General features: G+C 38.0%; 1 protein-coding gene across 14 annotated transcripts in view; it reads right to left on the reverse strand.

Annotated features, from left to right (window-relative positions):
* ERC1 (ELKS/RAB6-interacting/CAST family member 1) overlaps window positions 1–21,299 on the reverse strand; it is a 282,238-nt gene that overhangs the window by 139,822 nt on the left and 121,117 nt on the right. For 11 of the 14 annotated variants that reach the window (XM_039570277.1, XM_039570270.1, XM_039570269.1 and 8 more), the window contains one exon: window positions 15,106–15,117. The exons of the other annotated variants lie outside the window; for them this stretch is intronic. In XM_039570277.1, the coding sequence (XP_039426211.1) occupies window positions 15,106–15,117 (12 nt within the window). The remainder of the gene's footprint in view (window positions 1–15,105; window positions 15,118–21,299) is intronic. 14 annotated transcript variants of the gene reach the window in all.

Consider the following 21,299-nt stretch of genomic DNA (forward strand, 5'->3'; position numbering starts at 1 on the left):
CCACCCACAGGACACTCCACTGTTGCTGCAGCTACTAATCCTGATGGACAGATGAACTTCTGATGTGTTAAAGAACACTTTGCTTCTCAACATGAGTTAAACTGATAAAATAGTCAACATGACTGAAAAAACCTGCATGGAAAACTGGACGCAACGAACTAATATGTTGCTTAGTTTGGAATTGCCAATGTACCTTGTGTTATGAAATACTAGATTCTACAATGTATAGTATAGAATTATAGAATATTTCAAGTTGGCAGGGACCCATTAGGATCATCGAGTCCAACTCCCTGCTTGTTGCAGGACTACCTAAAACTAAACCATATGACTGAGAGCATTGTCCAGACACGCCTTCAACTCTGTCAGGCTTGGAGCTGTGACCACTTCTCTGTTCCAGTGCCCTCATGGGGAGGAGCCTGTTCCTAATGTCCAATCTGAAATTGCTCTGATGCAACTTCATTCCTTTTCCTCACGTCCTATCGCTGGTCCCCAGAGATAGATCAGCACCTACCCTCCACTGCCCTCCTTGAGGATGGTGCTATCATTGCCTAAGATATCCAAGCGTTTTGTAGTCCTGAGAGACACAGAGAAGTGTCCAACTTAGGACATTTACCCCAAAATTTCCTTTGTCACTTCTTTATTTTTAAGGTCTGCACCCACAAAATATTTTAGCTGGCCATATCCTTAACCATAACATCTGAATTTAAAAGATCATGAATACAGTAACATAGCTGTGTTGTCTGGGGTTTTTTGTTTTGTTTGGGGTTTTTTTGTAGTTTTGGTACACAAAGAAAATTATTTACATCTGTGGCACATAGCAGAAGGAAAGCGAGGAAATCGTCTTCCCAAAAATGCTACTTTGTTTTGAAAATAAGAAAAAAGCCTGTTCTGAAAGGTTTTGATTTGGCTTTTAGTTGCTCAAAACTCACTTCACCTTAGTTAGGGTTAGTCACCACATCATGGAGAATAATGGCAGTGTTTGGAAAGCTCAATTGCTTAACCTAAAGAAAAAGAAAGTGATGATAGGAAGATAAATAAGCAATGAAGGAAACAGGACTGACCACATCACACAGCCCCATCACCACAGCCGGGTGTGTGATTGACAGTCAAAGGAAAGTTGCCAAAGGTTGAACAGAGTTCTTCATCTAATGCATTCAAAAATTAGGATCAGGGGAATTACACACTGCTGAAGATCTACACAGAATTTAGTATGACTGGGTCAGGGTTTTTTTTAAGAACTGGAAGTGTTATCTGGGCCTTTTCCTTTGCTTTGTTTGGCTGTATGTAGCAGTTCCAGCTTCTCAACTGGTTTGTCACTGCCCTTCAACATGATAACAAGATCAAAAATGGTGCATTAAATTCCTAACTAAAGGAAACAATAATTGCACTATGCTTCACAAACTTGGTTTAATATTACCACCTCTGTTGCACATTGCATCCAAGCTAAAAGACAAATCACCACACTTAAACCGTTCTTGTTCAACTGCACAGCACTCAACTACCTCTTGTGCCTGTGAATGCCTCCCAAAACCTCTCATCATTTTGTTACACTGTTCCTTGCTGTTCTGCACCACTTATATGACAAGGTAAGGAATGCCAATGAAAATATTAACAGATCCTGAAAATTTAACTGGGCTGCTGCATGTGAGTCAAATCGTCCCATGGTGGCTTTAAGAGATGGGGGGTGGACTTCATTTCCTGAGGCTAGGAAACTTTGATTTCTAAAAACAAAGCGTGTGTTCAGGTCAGCACTGGAGGAGGCAAAGGATGAAGGCTGTGGGAAACTAGCTTGCCCCAAATTTTAGGAACAGGAGCCCAAGAGTGTCTGAATCAAGAGGTGTTAAAGTCAAGACTTCAAGCTGATCTCTACTTCACACGGATCACTGTCTTTCTTCAGTGGTAACAATTATTTGCATGATATCAATGCACATTTCCTGATGCAATCAGCCCATCAGCTAACACACCTCTCCCTGTAGCTAAAACAACACTAAGGTGTTCTTCCAGAAACAGCTGATGGGAAGATAAGAGATAGGGGAGCACACACCATATGAATCTAGAAACTCAATGTAATAAAAAAATGCTATCCAAACAAACCCTCCTATAATTTAGAAACACCTCAGAAAAGAAACACATCACCTGACTCATTAGCAACAGATTAAATTTACTGGTGGCACAAGTTATTAATGCTACATGGAATGTTTCATGAGGGAATAAAAAAACCAACACCAGAAATAACCAGGGTGCTCTCCAGTCACGAGACAGTAGCCCAGCTACATACAGTGGCGAAGTCAAATGCTGCTGTCTTGGTATTCTCAAAAAAAAAAGTAAGTAAAGAAAAATTTCCTCAACCAACTGGCTAAAATTGAGGGATTATAAGCAGAGGTTAAACAAAGTGTCTTTGTTTTAGTGCAACAAGTCCACATCAAATTAAGCAAACTACAGGTTTGCTTTCAGACAGGGCCAAGTACAAGAAGACACTCTAAACACTTCTGGTAAACATCTATAGCACCTCATGTTTTCATTAATCTCTTATTACAGTTTTGTAGATAAAATCCTTTTCATCTATTCGTCTAGCTAATGTGCAGCTAAATAAAAGACTAATAAAATTAATGTGCAGCTTCCCAACTACTTAAATTCTCAGCACCTATTCCTAGGAAGCAAGTTCTGTGATGAAAATAATGAATACATTACCATAATTTCATAACTGGTGTAAAATTTTAAATCAGACTTCAGAGATTAAATATCAAATTAATTATATGTCAGGTTTGATAACTATTTTTGAAAGCTGACAGCAATTGAACTAGAAAAGAAACCTTTAACCTTAAAGCCTTTCAACTTTTAGTTTTTATTGTCACTAGGAACATTAAAAATACAAACTTCAGGTGAACTCTGAAATAAGCCTGTAACATAGTGGTATGGGTGTTCCTTTGTTAAGAAAAATAGTAATACTTTAAGGCCCTTAATTAAAGGATTCAGTAGTTCAACAAATAAGTTTGTTCTGTTGTATTTTTTTTCCTGCTTTTGTTAATTGAGCAAACAGATGCAAAGCCAAAAATGACATTTATAAAATGGCTGATTAGGCTTTGGTGTGGATTCCTTCCCCCTGCAACATGCTGGGTTAGTTGAATTTGGCCCTAACAGTGTGGGAAGAAGTCCCAAAGGTGCTGTTCTCTTTACCTTTAACTCCAGCTCACAAACCAACTGCCCTGTGAACAGATCACACACAGCCAGCCACTCTCTGCTCAAGAGACCTGCACCATTTGGCTGAAAAAAGCGTTTTCTAAACAGCAATAAAATCTTCCTTATGAATGGCATTTTACTGCGGTTTCAGAGGGTATTTTTGTGATATAAGAGAACACGTCTTTTTTAACTGCAGTCCCACTAGCCAGAAGAGAAAACAATCACAATAGAGCAGTTGTTTTCGTTCAGACGGGCAAGCAATCTTTTAATTCCTTCTAGAACAATATGTGATACAAACAATAATTAAAACAAAAATCAAATGTAAAAATTAGCCATTGAAACCAAACAAAAAATTAAATATAATGTAAGGAGAAGAAAATTTTAAAAGCAAAGCATTTAAGAGCCATGCTAGAGTAGCTTGAAACATCTATCCATATGTAAACAAGCTATGAAAAGTCCTTTCTAAAAATTTGAAGGAATTTGGGATAACAGTTGAACATTATTATTCTGTCACCTTGATAACCATATGTTAAAGAATCAAGATATGTCTCACGCATTTAAGCTGACAATTACTGAAAATCCAGTCTTCAGCAAGAAGTATTAAACCAAGCAGTTGCCAAGGACAAAGACCAAAGCACAATGGATGTAGTAACTCAGTGGAAGAGGATTTCTGATAAGAAGATATACATGCACAAGAACATTCAGAGTCTTGCTCTTAGGGAAAGATGTAAGGAAGTGATGCTATCAGGACCATTCTGAAATAATGTAAACCTGTCCATTTGAGGGCCAAAAACCGGATGACTTTACGTCACTGAGATGCCCAAATAAAAATCTGATATAATTTATCTTATCTACTTAAAACCAAAATTGTTTTCAAGACGAATTTTTCTAAAAGATTCTCTACACAGATGTGAACTGAAAAGTGTTTACTCTGTTAGCTGCAAGGAAGTTGCAGGAAATCTGATCCAAAGCTGGCCATTCCCAGAGACTATATTGGGAAAAGTACCCAAAAGGATGGGGTTGATTGCAAAGCCCTGTTATCACACTCATCAAACTGTGATGTGTGCTACAGCATCTCCATTACCATGAGAATGAATCTGAGATGGGAGGGACACGGCTCCAGTTTGGAATCCACTGGTGAGACCAATTTCTGGTAGCGAATGCAGACTACAAAGACTCTCAAGAACGGCATGTCTGGCATATTTCTTTCGGGTGCTTAGCAAACATTTATTAAGAGATATCTCCTCTTCTGAAATACATTCTGAATCACTGCCTGTGACAGCCCACATCGGGTTTGTACGAAGAGTGCCTACTGAGATGATTAGTTACAGACTTTTGACTGCCTGGCAAATGGGGGACAGCAGCATTATTTGTAATAAATATCCCACACACAGGGCTGCACAGCCTGTCTGAACAGTGCAGATGGTTTAGTCCCTCCTCCTCTGATACAGCTGTAACACTGTATTTTCAGTCTGGCACACAGGAGAACACAGCCAGGAATATTCTGCCAGTTAAGTGAACACCACTGGGGTTCTGGAGAACTCAGTGAGTGTTGAAAAGCAACGTTTATGAGTCTCTCTTCACTGGAGGTTTCTCTAACAGCCCTGGTAAGCCATGGACAAGGTTACTGCCTTATGCATTTGAGGAGGGATTTCTACCATTCCATAGCATGTGGATCTGATACAGAACAAGTATGTCCATGAGTATTATGAATACATACTTTAATTTTTAACATGTTATGAAGGAACACATCGGAAAAAAAACCTCCAGTGACAAGATGCCCCATGTGTCAGATATCTGAAATATACTCTCACTGATAGCCTCAGAGATCATAAGCTTGGCTAATTAAATTAGCTCTAGTTTGGAATGTGTACTCAGAAAGATAAATTCTTTATCTAGGCAGTTACACTACTCCATTGAACTACTTTTTATTTGGTGACCTTGAGGCAAATGAGGCAAAATTAAGATTTTGATTGAGCTGATCTCCCTATCAGGGCCACTGCCTTGATGCAGGATGTCACTGAGACATTTTCTGCCTCCCTTCAGTGAACTGATTTTCCAAGTAATTGAGGAACACTCCCTAATCAGGAAATATCAGCAAACAACAGCCTTTGCTGTCAAGGAGAATATTACTAACACAAATAGAATATATTTTCTATAAATAATCTATCTTTTTATATGAAGGCATACATTGGAGGTTGAAAGACATAAACAGTGTTGAAAATCTAAGTCATATTAATGAGGCTATGCTCAAAACAAGATACAGAAAGACAACAGGAGCTTTCCAGTCCGGTCCTACTTAGAAATAAAATTTCTCTACCTCTAATTCAAGAAACAACTATTCCAAGATGCAGAAGAAAACACACAACATAATCCTTCCTCTGTGGAATTTTCAAGACATCAAATGAAATCCCTTTGAAGGTGGTGTTGGGTTTCTTCTTATTGATTGCTTTCTGCTTGTACACACTGGTGTAAAGAAATTAACAGTGTACAGACCCTTTAAACTAATTTAAAAATTTTAAAGCCATGCAGCTTTAAATCAAACTCACCATGGCTCAAAATTAGAATTTCCTCACAGATATTGGCTAACTAGTAAGAGGTATTTATATCTATTTAAAAAAATGATAAAGAGAGAAAAACGGACATGGGGAAGATTATACCCATCATGAAAAAGAACTAGGAATTCATACCTGCTCCTGAAATTGGGAATAGTATGTGTTTACCCCTTCTATTTAACTTTAGAATAATCTTCCAAATGTTTGGCTTTTGTTCACAGTATAGGGTTTTTGCCCAAGTTACAATAATGTCTGAAGTCTGAAGCCCTTAAAAATAGAGAGCAGACTCCTTCAGCTGTATTTCAGCTGTCATTTGTTCACGTGATCCAAGCATATTAAGAAAGAACATGGAAATAAGCAGTCAAAGGAAACAAACTGTCAGAAACCGTGAGCCATGCCCCCACTCTCTGAGCACACATCTGCATATTCCATATTTAAATGGGAAACCTGTGCTGAAAGCAGGAGATACAAGAAAGGGAAGTAGGCATGCCATGAACTAAGGAGAGAAAACATACAGCTATTTGCATTTCTCTAATAACCTTTGTATAATGCCACTGCATGGTGCCTACAAAAGTTCTCCCTGTTGCTTATGCTGTGGGGAACAGTCCCCTTAATTGGGACATATGATCATGAAATATTTCCTTTAAGAAGAAATGGCATTAAATGTTGCAGTTCTATATAAGTGTTCTACTCCAAATACAACAGGAAAATCCATTATTTCCACATTCGAAGTCAGTGGCCACTTTTGCAGTATAAAGTGTCATTTTGCAGTATCCTAATAAAGTTTTTACTATCAACTTCATTTAATGCTTTCTCCCATTTTTCTGCCATACAGGGCAGCCTTAAAGTAAATGATAAAAAGAAAAAAAATGAGCAAGAGGAGCAAGTGCTAAAAGAAAAGACAATTCACAAAGATTTGAGGCATCAATCCTTTAAAATATGCTGACATCCTCAATAATGAAAATGTGTTTGCTCTTATGTATTTTACATATATTGCTAGGAGTTAGTAATTTAAAAACCCATTTCTAAGCTGTTTATTACTAAGTGAAATTGCTAACATATTCTGCTGATTGATTTACAGAAGTGAAAAATTACACACTGAAAAGTGAATGCGTATATCTATCTAGTCGTTGATTTTAAGTTAAGAACATTAATAAATTTGGTACAATTACCTGAGAATTCAGGGGAATCCTGCAAAATCAAGAAACCTACCATCAGGAAACTCAGAATACACTTGTTTTAAAACACTGCAGACTAATGGAACTAAAGTGAAAATAAATTCAGACTATTACAGAGTAAGGCAAGCTTAGGAAAAGATCCAAGGATGAACACATTATTGGTGCTCCTGAAAGAATGCATGTTCAAAGGTACAGCACACCCACTGAAGTAAGGTAAGAGTCCTTATCCTTACAGATACTGGTAGGGTAAGGTTGCATTAGGTCACCTCTCTTTTAGTTCCAAGCATGTGGGACTTCTTTAAACATGGCATGAGCAACTCAGGACCCTAAAAAACTTAGGACTGAGCAATACAGGAGAGGAGGAACTAGTAGGAAAGGAGCCTCACTTTTCTGTTGGGTTGGCACCTTTTGCTTTCATTGTCAAGGCTGGCCCTGAGCAGTCCATCTTGGCAACTGCTACTTGCTGGCAGCTGTAATTTCTAGGATGAAACTAAGCTCTTGTGCATTCACAGGGAGCATTTTGCAACTCGAGTTTGCAATTCTTGCTCATTTTTGGTTTTGTATAAAAAGAATTACATTACTTGTAATGGTAAGGTTCATTCCAAAATGCTTTAAGGAAGGATGCTGGAACTGAGTAATTCCAACCCCACCGCCACCCCAAAACTACCAACATGCTTGATCCCAATTTCTATCAAATCTGTTCAGTCTTGTAAATAGATACATAGGAATGTTCCCTGTAAAAGCACTTCACATTGAACTGAGTATGCTGGTCACTAAAGGGATAGCAGGCACTTTACCCCATGGAGATCAGAGTTAATTACTCAGCCATGAACAGAAAGTGACAAGTGGAAACATTTTGTTCTCTAAGGAGTAAAAATACCCCATTTCTTTTAATTAAGAAGAATAGCCTATCTGCTGGATGAGCAGAAATTAAGTAAATTACTGAGAGCTTGATTAAATCTGTCTGAATTGCCTGGGGTACTTCAAGAAGACTATCTAGAAAAGCAGACATATTCCAGTGTGAAAGGGCCCTCTATTGTTCACAGATGAAGAACACGTTATGCAGAAGACAGGAATACTTGAAAACACCACCCTGAAAGAACAATGAAATGGAAGAGAGCCATAGAAGAGAAAGGGGGGAAAAAAGAGTTCCTAATTTAATTATAGCCTAAAAATGTTAAGCATGTTTTTATATCTTGCAATATCTCTAATAATCTACTTGGGATTTCATGGATAAGAAATTTTGTTTTCATTTTACAGTAAAGTGATTAAGAATGATTTCAAATTAATCGACTGATAGCTGTTCACTGAATCTATAAACTGTATGACTGTAATAAATATCCATGCTTATCTAAGGTATTTTTCATCCAAAAGATGAGGAATTATTTGCAGAGATGATGCATAGGCCTGTTAGGGAAGCTGGTTTCACAGGAATGAGGACAGCAAATATTAGCTAAGTGGCCAGTGAAGTAATGCTCTCAACTGATCAGTAAAGTAGTGAAAGGCACATCTGAATCACGATCGAATGTCCTCATCTGAGGCACACCTTGTGTGCAGGTCAGAAATGGAACTTGAACTTCACAAGTAACACAAGAACAAAAGGTTCCAGTTCAGGCACTGGCGCAGACTCAACACATGAAGAGTAACTTCCCGGCCAGCTGAAAATCTCACAGCAGAAAAATGCTGTCTCAACAAGTGAGCTGAGAAGAAAATGCAGGGTCAACCATGCTCTATTTTATTTGCCCAGAGCCTGAGCAAGATAAAGGATGTGACAAAAAGGGATGTGAAAACTGCAAATGGAAAATGGTTCTTTCAGCCCCAATGATGAGACATAAGAGCAAACCTGGTAACTACGGAGGCGAAACAGTGAATCCCCTCCCTGTCAGATTAAAGGTCACTGTCCCAGTCTAAGCTCTCACCAGCAAGAAAAGCTTACCGAGAACATACAAAGCATTTGTGAAACAGCATTTCCAATTTTATCTTCTCTGATTCTATTAACAGCAATAAAGTTTGAGAGTATCTGTGTTTAGGGATGGGGAAGAAGGCGAGAGCAGTATTAGAAATCATGAAAGAAAAATGTCTGAGTAAACTACTAGACAAAGCTACTAATACCACTCTGACCTATATCACAGTGATACTGTATTCCAGAAAGCAGAAATTCTTTTCAAAATTGTTTAAAAACTGAGAACACATATAGAAATTTGTAAGAAGTAGAAGTGCAATGGACCCCGCTTCCCCCCTTCCCCCCGCAATTTTTCTTCTTCCTTTTCTTACAGCTGTACAGTGCTATGAAATAACAAGACCATTTTTGTTTACCCTGTTTTATCAGGTCACTATTACATAAAAATTCTTACCAAAACCACACAAAAATTGTAGATCTTGTCCAAGAATACATACTAACTTACCATAGAAAGTCGGAATAATGGAGTAATTCTGTTTGGAGGGACGTCTGAGGATCACCCGGTTCAATGCCTAGCTCAAAACAAGGCCAAGTTAGAGCAGGTTGCTCCTAGCTTTGTTCAGATGAGTTTTGATTACCTTCAGTGTTGAGGGCTCCTCAGCCTCTCTGGGCAAGGTATCAGTACCCAACTGATCACTGTTTTTCTGTCAATTATCTCAATGGGAGTTATATTGAACAAGCAGCAATTTTTGTCTGTTGCCTCTCAACCTTTTACCGAACATGTGTGAGAAGAGTCTGACTCTGTCTTCTCTAGAAATTTTGGAGGTGTATTTTGTGTCATCATCCGCACCACTAAAAAGACATTGAACACTGCTGATTCTCCTCTGAGCCTCATCTCATCACTGAAGGCAATCAGGTTGGTCAGGCATGATTTGTCCCTGTAAATCCAATACTGGCTGTTCCCTATCACCTTCTTTTCCTTCAGGTTCTTGGAGGTGACTTTGAGGAAAAGTTACCTCAAAAAGCTTCCCAACACATGAAGTTACACTGACTGGCCTGCAAGTCCCCAGATCCTCCTTCTCATCCCTCCTGAAGATGGGCGTGATGTTTGGCAGTCAAAGGGAACCTTCCCTGACAGGCAAAGCTTTTGAAGATGATAGAAAGAGTCCTTGCTTTGACATCAGCTGGCTCCCTCAGCAACCTTGTGTTTATCTGAGCCGGTTCCATCAACCTGCATATTTCTAATTTGTTTAAATGACCTGCAGCTTGCTCTAACAATCCTGGGGTAATGCATCACTCCTGCACACTTTACATTATGTTCAGGGATCTGAAAGGAGTCCTTGAGAGTAAAAGAGCAGGAACTGAGCTGATCCTTTTCAGCAACTTTTTAAGAAGTCCTGCCCGACTGCATTCTCTGTAACTACTGTACTGTTGCTGAGTCCAAGGGTGTTAAAGCTTGTGGTACTGTCACTTATGGAACTGTTTGCACCAAGACTATTTTACCATAGATATACACATTCACTGCCTGGCTTTTAGAATTTTAACAGAAATAAAAATCTAGCCACTTGGGGGGATAAAATTTTGCACAGAAACTGGCCATTAAAGAGGAAGAATAATCTTCAGATTTTATTCCTTTGACTAAATGTGATGTGACACATATGGGTTAGTCAAAATGTTTAATGTTGCATGAAGTTTGAGTGATCATTTCATTTAATCTTCTGACGATGACATGCTATGTAATTTGTTAACTTTGGGATATAGGACGATAGAGACGCATCTTAAAATGTCTTCTAAAAATAACTTTGTCTTTTGATGTTTCAAATAATATGGTAAAACCCCCACCTTTTTGTTATATCTGAAAAAATTGTGACGGATTTCTCTCTCAGAGCATTTGACTCAAACCTCTTCAAAATTCACAGCATACTGTGACACACAAAAATTCTCCCTAGTGCCATGTCACTTGTCTTTCTAATGCTACCTCAGTTCAAAATCCCACTGGAAACCTGCATACTTTGTGACTATATGTGCTGAAAACAAAGCAGTAACACAAAGAGAAAAACGATTCATTGTTTCACATAGTTAAATTAATTTCAGCAGGTAGTAGGAAATGAATCAGATCATATGAGACTGCAGCAAAGTGAGAATTCTGAGATGATGTACAGCTGTGAATAATTTTGCTTAATTAAGATGTAATTAAATGAGGCAAGAAAAGAGGACTTTTGAAAGAAAAGGTACAGATCCCACTTGGAACAGGGAAAGCTCTGATAATCACTATACCTAAAGCAAATTTGAAAGGCTATGCCAGTGACTTGTTTTAACGAAAACCACAGTTCTATTTTGTGACCTCATCACCACCCAACCCTCATAACCAGGCCTGATGCCTTCATTTCTTCCTCTTCCCACTACCATCTCTAAGACGCCTCAATTCTCCTCACTCACAAGGATCAGACAGTTCTTAAAAGAAGAGTACTTTATAGTGTAAATAATTCCACAAAGCCATTTTTGTTCTAAGTAGAATTACAGGAAACATATATTTAATAGAAAACAACTACTACAGATTGCTATTTTTTGGAGACAGCCAAGGAAATTTAAATGGAAACTTCTTTGAAGACAATGGTTCTGTCTCTGCTAAGCTAAAACCACTGCTGACTCAACACACTTGAAATTTTTTTCACTTCCTGACATGGTTAATGACCAACATTGTGGCAGAGTGAAGACCTGGAGTCTTCTGAAGGTATGAAACTGAAGAGCCAGCCACATTTCCAGCGACATTTCTCCTGACCGCGCTGGCACTTTGTCAGTCCTCAGATCCACGGCTTCCTGGAGGTGCAGCACATCAGTCAGTGTGCAAAGGTATTTCCAGCACAGTGAAAAGCCCACAGGTACCACAGACTACATGCCTGTCACTCAAGTACTCTGCTGTTTTGTTTTGGGTTTTTTTAAAAGAATTATTGAATAGCACTCTGAGTTTCCTGTACTTGCTGAACTTTTTAAGCAATATTATCTGCTATTTTCTTACAGAAGGATGACATTTTAAACATTTCTTCGGTGGTTAGACATGTTCTGTTTAATATATATTTAGGACTCTGGAAAAAGGACTGAAATAATCCCCTCAGAGTTAGTATTTTGTTTTTACTTTGATTTTATAAGGCTACACTTGAGTTGCTACGCTGACATTTAATTTTACATGGACACTCTTAGCAGACTTTTATCTGGATTCATGCCAACAGCCTGTACTCATCTAATCACCAAGCCACTTTGCTTGTGGAAATAAGGTTTACAGTATTTCATTATTACTTCCTAGAGCATCAAATTCTCTTTGGTATAGCAAAAAATCCAGAAAACTTTCTTTTAAGAACTGGATTACTTGCTTTAAAATATGACAGACAGTACAATTAATTATGTGATCTAAACTAACAGAAAATCTGACAGTAGAAAGCAGAACACTGGAAGACAAGCCTCCTGTGGGATAGCTCCTGTCCAGTTAAGCTGCTTGTTACCTAGTTTGAGGCTGGAAATCTGACTTTTACTTTATCAATATAGCTCATTCTTCCCTTGAAAAACATGCAGTTGCTCATTAGAGCACTTGATGTCAGTCTTTTTATCTTTATCTATCTCGACTTTCGTGACACATATTCAGAAGAACAGCTTAGAAGAACTGGACCATATGATTTTACAGTATTTTTTCTAATTTTTTTCACTGCTGCAGGTAATGACATCAGTATAGTGTTATTTGGCTTGCTACTCTTGAACTCAGCCAGCATTGGGGAGTTCTTTATGTGAAGCTGTCATCAGCAGAGACGCTTAGCAAAAAAACTTCTTATGGAAAACTGCTTTAATCCCCATGCTTTCCAAGACAATTTTATTTACTATGAATCAGCATGACATCCACTCTAGATCCTTAAGACTTCTGAGCAGTAAGTCCATGTCACACCAGCAACAGTGATGCAGATTACACGGTTCTATTCTGATTCACTGAGTTTGTCAACAGGAGAGAGACGACGAAAGCTTAATGGACAGATCAGAGAATTCAGAGGTATTGCACTGATTACTGTAAGCAAAGCTGTTCTTGATGGGAACAGAAATAATTCAGAGTATTTCTTCCTGTTAGAAGACAGACATACCTAACACATTTTTTACATATTCAGTTCTTTTCCATGAGACACATTTGCTTTGGTGTCTGAAAAAATTGCTTTACATCATTCAGAGAAAAATAAAGTTATGCCTCCCATAGTAGCTTCCAAGGTAGAATGTAACTTCACAGAACGGCTATTTCTTCATATGTTGCAGTCAATGGTAATTAGGCAAAATCTGAAATGCTTAGGAAAGAAACTAGTGTACTTCAACCACTGTAATTTTCCTGTTTTCCCTGAAGAGAATCTTATTATTTTGTTTCTGGCCAGCAGAGATTTTGTAGTTCCAAGAGCAGTCATTCCACCTATTTCCTTACGCTCTTGATTTATTTTAACAAATAAATGAAAACCTCAGCAACTAACCATAATAATTTTAAAAACTGATAAAAATAATACCAAAAAAAAATCAATAAACCAACTAAGAAACTATGAGGACAGAATGGACAATCTCTTTTAACATCTTAGCAGAAAACTCTTCCAAGTTCCTAATCCTAACACCTCGAATCACAGCCATATCTTCCCTAGCCAAATTTTAAAATATGCTCTAAATGTGAGAAATAGAAGTTACGGTTACATTGCTTGTGAAAAGAGAAATTACAGGTCTTAGAAAGCCAGGTCTTAGAAAGACCAGAACCAAACAGCACCCTAAAACTGTTTCCCCTCTTATCATTAATTCCAGCATAGGCACAGGTATTGATAAAACCCTACAGTCATATGGATCAAAGTCGAAACACCTTTGACAGCTGGATTCCATAACATCTAGGACTTTATCAGGCAAAGCACACCAAGTTCCACTCATGGTGGCAACAGGCAAATACAGACTGCCCCACAGAGTCCTGCTCGTGCAGCAAAAGACAGTGTGGTTATTTCAGAGGAGAATGCTCACAGGGCAGAAAAAGCTTCCAGGCAGTTGTGTTTTTTGGGACCTGAAGGGGGTCATTCAAGGCCAGACCTCCTCTCCCCAGTAATTACAAGTACGCCAGTAAGACACACTGAATACGGAAGGTACTGATGGATGACAACAACATGATGAACTTCCAACCTTTTTCCAGTTTGTGGGAGGAAGAAAAACACGCACCCAGGGCCACAAGTGCAATGCCCGTGCCAAACCAAGGTCACGACGCTGACACAATTTAAAGGCGTCAGCAGCATCGCAGCACCGGGGGATTCCAGTCACCACCACATTTTTCAGTGCTAATCATGAACAGCAAAGTCGGATGTTGGTTGATAACTCAGAATTTTAGTCTTTAAGTAGTGGCTTTCTGGGCAAAGACTGCCTGAAACAATTATGATCATTCCTTCTCCAGGAGTCACAGATGCTTTCTACCAAACAGACTTTATCAGCAAAGACTAAAATCCAACATAGTTTCAGAGCTTTCAAAGGCAAATGAGAGTCATTAGATAATGTACTCTTACTTGTATTATTTAGGCCATAGATGTTTACTCTGAGCTGCTCTACTGAAATCCCAAAACCTATGGTTAGCAACTGCTTTTAAAATATGAAAACAGAAAAATGAGCCATGGCTGAAAGACTCAAAACATACTGTCTCTTGGTAGGCTTTCTTCAGTGGTTTATCACTTTGTGTTTTCAACAAATTCATCCTCCTCCTAATTCACTTATATTTAACCCTCAGTCCTCAGTTCTTTCTGACAGCACAGCACATTCAAACTGCACCAGAAGTAGTTCTGCGACATCACTGTAAGGTTTCAGGCACAGATGCAATGATAAAGATCCAGCAGTTAAAGTTTGTATGACTAGTATTTCAAAGGAACTACTTTTGCACTCCACAGCATGTGTATGTATTAGGGAACATGGCTAATGCCAATCTCTTATCTTCTTAAAGTAACAGATAAAACCGGTAATATTTAAACTGTCTTCCTTCAGCTCCCTGTTCCTGTATTTTTTTTCCCTTTAAAAATTTCATTGGTTAGGCTTTCCCCTTCTTCCCAGTGCACAGCAGCATTGATTTACAATGGTTTGATATAAATTCTTTCCTTCTAAACATGCACCCTATTCAACCCATCCTCCTACACAGGCGTAACCAAATCTCTGATCTTTTATTTTGCAATCATGTAATTTGATGTGCAATCTTCTGTAAGATCTCAAGTTTAGCTGAATAGACAGTTTTATAAACACCCTTTTAAAAGTGAATACTGACCTTGAGGTGAGGCTGAAGGAAGCAGCAAATCCAGGAAGGAGATGCGAAAGAGAAAGAGTTAGAGTTTGTGAAAACAGAGTCCAGACATAAAGCAGTTCAAGAATAAAGGACAAAACAAGCAGATATAAATCAGGTAATGACACACAGACACACAATCATTCACAAACACAGAGCTGCATGTTTTATAGACATCTAATTAAAAAAAAAAAAAAAAAAAAGAAGAAATAAGAGAAAAAGGACCTTTATATTAGATTACACCATTTCAATTAGAGGCAACTTTCTGTAGAGCAAATAGTCTCCAATATGTAACAGTTCTTGGAAAAAGAAAATAAGCCATCTTACAAGAAAACTTCAGATTTACATCACATCATTAGCAAGTACCTTTCTTCCAGAATTCTAACGAACATTTTGAAAATACAGAGTTTGACTATCTGAGATGAAACCTAATGTCTTCCTTTATGACATCTTCTAGGGGCTTATTTTCTCTCCATGAGCAAGACTCAATTTTCCTGCAGACGATCCCAACTTGTCTAAACAGACTAAAGAGAAAGGAGAAAAACCCCAAGCATGGAGTAAAGTCCTCAAGACCTGAAGACTTGTCAAAGCTAAAAGCTCATCTGTCTTAATTTTGACATTGAAGTCACCCCTTCCAAAGAGAAACAGAAAAAGCAGCTGCCTCTTCTTCCTACCGTATAATTCTCCTGTATAAGGTGCAATCTAAAAACAATAATGACCAAACAGGTATATTTTTGACAGTTCTCTCCAACATTGTTCAACAGCAGAACTGACCAAGACAAAATGCTGGAGTCCCCAGTATTACATGAGGTCCCATAGGTTCATTATTGCTTTTTTTTTTTTTCCAAATGTCTCCAGTATCTTTCATAGGCATCTGCTGTCAATTTCACTGATAACAGCAAGGTAAGTCAACAAGGAACCATAAATACACATCTTTTCAATCTGGTTTTAATTTTGATGATTTTCAGTCAATAGAAGAGAGGCAAAGGGAATGTCCTTCTGTCCAAAGTAGCAATTTGGCTTTTACAACGCATGTTGTACTTTTCCCATGGCAAAATTTCACTGTAAAAAGGCAGGATATGGGCTGGATAAAAATATTTCTATAGGATAGGCTAACTGCTGTATCCTTTATTATTACTCTTGGTATATGGAGGTATGTAAATGAAATTTGAAGACCTTATTTATGGCATAAATTTTACTATCGACCGTGTAGGGTATTGAATTTGTACAAGCAGCTGTTGTTGGTCTGTAACAGATTAAGTAGTGCAAAGGTACTTTTCTTTGGCTTCTGAACCAACATTCTTCAAATCAAGCTCTTCAAGGACAGCTGTTGTAAAGGCTGTATTATTTGGGGATTTGGGGAAAGATGAGACTTGTAAAATGCCAAATACCACATCTCAGCCTTTCATCTTGAAGTAACTTTAAATGTTCCAAAAGCCTTGGTTAATTCATACAGAAAAATGTGTAAGTAAGAATGCTGACTGAAATCCAAGACTACAAACAAATTTAACAAAAGGGAACAAAAATGTGAAACTAAACACTTGGTTAAATATGGAAATAAATAAGCTAAGAGGAAAAATTTAGGGCTTCTCATTTTGTGTTTCAGGGATTCTTTGTTATTCCTGGTTGCGTCGTAATGATGTGATATTATTTCTTCAATTTAACAGTGAAAAACAGGCTACAACTCAGAACAGCCCAGTAGAATTTAAATGAGCCATACAGTTCTTCCAACTGTTATTAAAGGTAGCATCTTTTGCTGGCACAGGATGAAGGCAAAACAGTATGTAGAACACTATGCTGAGGTCACTTGCAATTTTCTGTGCGCTACAGAAGTATTATTTAACCAGCTGCATGGGTTTTAAACAGAGAATAATTATTGCTACATCTCCATTTTGTTATGGAATAATTCTTTCTTCCAAAGAAAAATACATTTTGTGTAATTGCTAGCCCCTTTTCCAAGTTTTTGTTACAGAGGTACAAAATATTTTTCAGAAGTGTGGATTTTTAGAATAACCATAATATTTATCCAAACAAAAATAAGGACTATGTCTGAAAGCACACTAAAATTACAAACACAGTCTGTAAGTGTGTTATCACTCAAACTAAAACCAAGGCAGACACCTGAAATTGTCAGCCATTAGGAAGTAAATGGAGATCTACCATGGACTGGAGGTGAAGCCTCAGTTCATGGGCTACATCAGTGAAATTGAACAGAGGAGCACAGCAAGCATCTGCCCCAGGCAGCAGCCCCAAGCAAGCAGGATCAGATACATACCGAGACATGCTCATTACAGAGCAAAATCACAATTTTTAGTTTGCACTCTTTCCCTTCGAGCAAGAACACACACTTGCAGCATTCCTTACAAGATCCAGCAGCAGCGTTCCTGCCCAGCCCCATTAACTGTGTACTCCGATGCAACAGTCACACAGGGAGACAAGACAATTGTAATGCCAACTGGCAGTCTCAGAGAAACCCATTTTCTCCTAAAATACCATCTCGTTAATTTTAAAGGTAGAGCGGACTTAAATCTGATCACTGGGTGAAGATCAAAAAAAAGAGATGTGAACGCTTAAGCACTGTAATTTAGAAATATCTATTTTGAAAGCTGTTGGATATTCCAGTTACAATTTTTTCCACATGCTTGTATATTATAGGGAGCAGAATAAGCCTGCTATGTTTGTCTCAGATGTACTTAGGATGTAGTTTATGTAACGATTTTCAGTCAACCTTTGAATTCCACTTGTTTGGCGGTGAATGATTGTGTATATTTATTACTCTGTCATTCCTTCAAAGCAGTCTGACAGGGAACAATAGGCATTTGATCTTCCTTGTGTCTGTCAAAGCAGAAAGGTTATTTATGTTTACCACTTTTGACATGTTTTCTTGATAGAAAGAATGATGGCTGGTCTTTTCCTTTTTTCTAGATTGGTATTTAGAGGGATAGGGAAGAGATGGAGAGACAGAGACAGAAGGTTTGTGTGTGCATCCATGCACACATGCATGCGTGGATCTAAGAGGCCAAACCCAGCCACACACGGCCACAACGCAGCACTAAAATCACTCTTTCACTGGCTTACTGGCAGTTACTGTATGTTCTTTTTGTTCTTTCTGTACTCCAAGATAATGTCAGGATCTGACACCTTTATTTTCACTGTATCGTTTGTATAAAAGAGAGTTTTTGTGGGATTTTTTACTCCTTTTGGACTAGCTTGTGAGTATGGATACTCTCATATTGCTCAAAGATATTGACTGAAACAAAGCTACAAAAAAACAGCTTTTGAAGAGATGTAGTAAAGGAAGGTAATGAAACTGATATGCAGACTAGACTCATTACTTACGTGATGCTCTTTCTCCTCACGTTTATAATTATTTAAATTATATCACAGTTCTTACACTCTACTGATCTATCAGCTGGATTAGAAGATATCTGCTAAATAAAATCCATCATTGCTACAACACAAGGCAAATGACAACTCCTATACTCATTACAGGCATAATAGGCATGATAGGGAGAGCTTGAAAACCACCTTGATTTAGTGATAAAAACAAGCAGGACTTCGGCACTAAGGAGAATTTGGCAGGAAAAGAAGCCTTCAAAAAAGTTCACAATCAGTGCTTCTTGTTACTGGTATTTCTGTAGTGCAGGGTCCTTCCTAGAGGATCCAAGATCAGTTCCTTAGTCTTAGATTAGCAGACAAACCATGCTTTCAGCCCACTGCTGAATGTAACAAAGGAGTTGGTCTGTACTCAGTTCCGTGGACATGAACCACTGTTTAATAGTGTCAGTCCTGCCTGCTTGAACACGGACATAATACCACGTTTAGGTGGTTCAATGAGGGGATAACACAGCGAGCTCATTCAGCCAAAGCCTGCACCAGCCCTGACCTCTCACCATGGACTAACTGGGGTTCTTCAACCTTGTATTTCAGAACAGTTGTTTCTGCAATATCACAAAGTTTCGGTTTCTCCCAAACACAGGAAGAGGGAAAGAATGGGAAATGAAGGACACCTAAATAAAGAACAAATCGAAAAAGGATATCCCATTATATGAAAAAGGTGAGGATGGATTGAGGAGTCACCGTAAAATCACTGTGATGGGGTTTTTATCTGGTGCTCTCTGCAGATGGATTTGCAATTACTGGCAGTGTCTCTGTGTCTCTTTTCTTTCCTTAAATGCAGGTTTCAAAAGCAGTTAGTGAGTCTGAGCATTGATCTTAAGGCACTTTAACAAAGGCTGACTTCTAGAAGGCAGACGCTCTCTGAACGTCAGCATACTTTCAAATGTCTGAAGTTAAATACCTGTAAGCAAATGTGTCTGCATCTTTTATTCTTACCTCTTTAAAGATGTTATACTAATATGAAATGGTTTTTGTTCTCCCTCTGTGAAACTTGATATGGGACTTCAGGTGTAATGCTGATCTTGTATGAAGATAAAGCAAGACTGAGAAGAAAGAAATTACTTCTTCCTTTCCTAGCTGGGAAATTATGAAAATCTTAATATTCAACAGATCCGTGTGCTCAGAGGTGGAGCTGGACTAATTATGGGCCTGACCACTTCCTTCCATTACAAAACCCTGTCCTCAGTTGCTTGCCAAATATTAAACCGTTGTGCTGCTACTTCCCATGACAGGTTCAAACTAACTGGGGGTTTGGGGGGAGAATTTCAGCTGTGTCCTTCAAAAAAGGCAGCATTCATGTGGAAAAAATTTGTTCACATATGGTTCAAGATTATATCACTTCACACAAGATGTGAATTAAAATTATAAGGCAATCTTCATCTTGGAATATGCTAAATTTTGAGCAATTTACCTTAGAATTTTAATATTTGCTTAAAGTACAGATTTTTGATGGAAGTGGATGAAAAACACAACAACAACAACAACAGATTCTGCCTTGTAATAATACCATGCAATCATAAGATAAATATATTTGATTTGCTTTTATGTTTTATGGCAACAAAATGGACTGAAGTATTTTAAAATAATATGTAATTGTTTCAGGTTTTCCAATGCCTGAATCAGAGTTCAATTTATTTTTGGAGGACTAGAATGAGTTAAGACAATATAGAATTATAGCCATACCGTCTCTCAAGGTTAACTTTAATGGTGACGATTATGACTTCATAAACACCTTTCTTTAATTTCTTTAAATTACAACATATCTTTAAATTATTTATATACACTGGTGTGGTCCTTGCTTAGGAATTCTCTAAAAAACTACTGAAAAATTCACAGAAACAACAAACTTAAAAACCAAAGACAATTATTCCAAGATATGAGTAGCAGTTTGAAAGTAAGTATTTCAGCTTCAAATTGTTGACTTAAGCGTAGGGCATAATTTACTAGTACAGTTTCCTTTACACTGTTCTAGGAAACTGTAAAGTTGATGGAAAATACAGCTAATTTCTCTCTCCATCTATCCTTCACAGAACACTAACCAAATGTATCTGTCTTAAAGACAGACAAAATAAGGTACTTCATTCTACTGTCCACATTTTTCAGCACTCCTTTGAGATCCCTCAATGTTTTTTAATCTTTTATTTATTGTTGAGAAGAAATATTTAGGATGAGGAGTGTACCTTTTGGCTGCTACAAATCAAAAGTTGGAAGGCTTCTTCTTGAAAAGGGCATCCTTAAATTCTTTTCAGGAAAACTCTCCAAATTCTCTTTCTTAAAATAGCCAGTAATTCCAGCTGTCCTTAACAGGACTGCTGGTATTCCACAGCTGAGTGCTGTCTTCCTTTGTTTCCAAAGCAAAGTTTCCTTCAGGCAAAAAAAAAACACCCCGTGTCCTTACAAGAACTGCCTATCTTATGTAGTGAGCATGCCAAATGAAAATCGATTTTAAGCCTGCAGCTGGAACCAGGACTTCCATATATATTCACTCAGTGCTTACTTCTGAAGCAACATATACAGATATAGTTACTGCCACCTCTAAGTACAAAGCCCGTTCTTATTTCCACAGTGTGTGCACACAAAGAGGTATGTGTATGAATACCCATCTGAAGGCTGTGATGGCCATGTCCCAAATAAGGAGCATTACTTTTTGATTGTTTGTTTTCTTATTACAGGATAGTCATCACTACAAACCTCAAGAATAAGTCAATACTGACCTCTATCAATGACACATTTGAGAACACTTGAACACTGAGTTTTAGCTGTTTCAGGCAGAACTGGTA

Source organism: Corvus cornix, chromosome 1A (assembly GCF_000738735.6).
Source record: "Corvus cornix cornix isolate S_Up_H32 chromosome 1A, ASM73873v5, whole genome shotgun sequence".
In the NCBI taxonomy this organism is placed as follows: domain Eukaryota; kingdom Metazoa; phylum Chordata; class Aves; order Passeriformes; family Corvidae; genus Corvus; species Corvus cornix.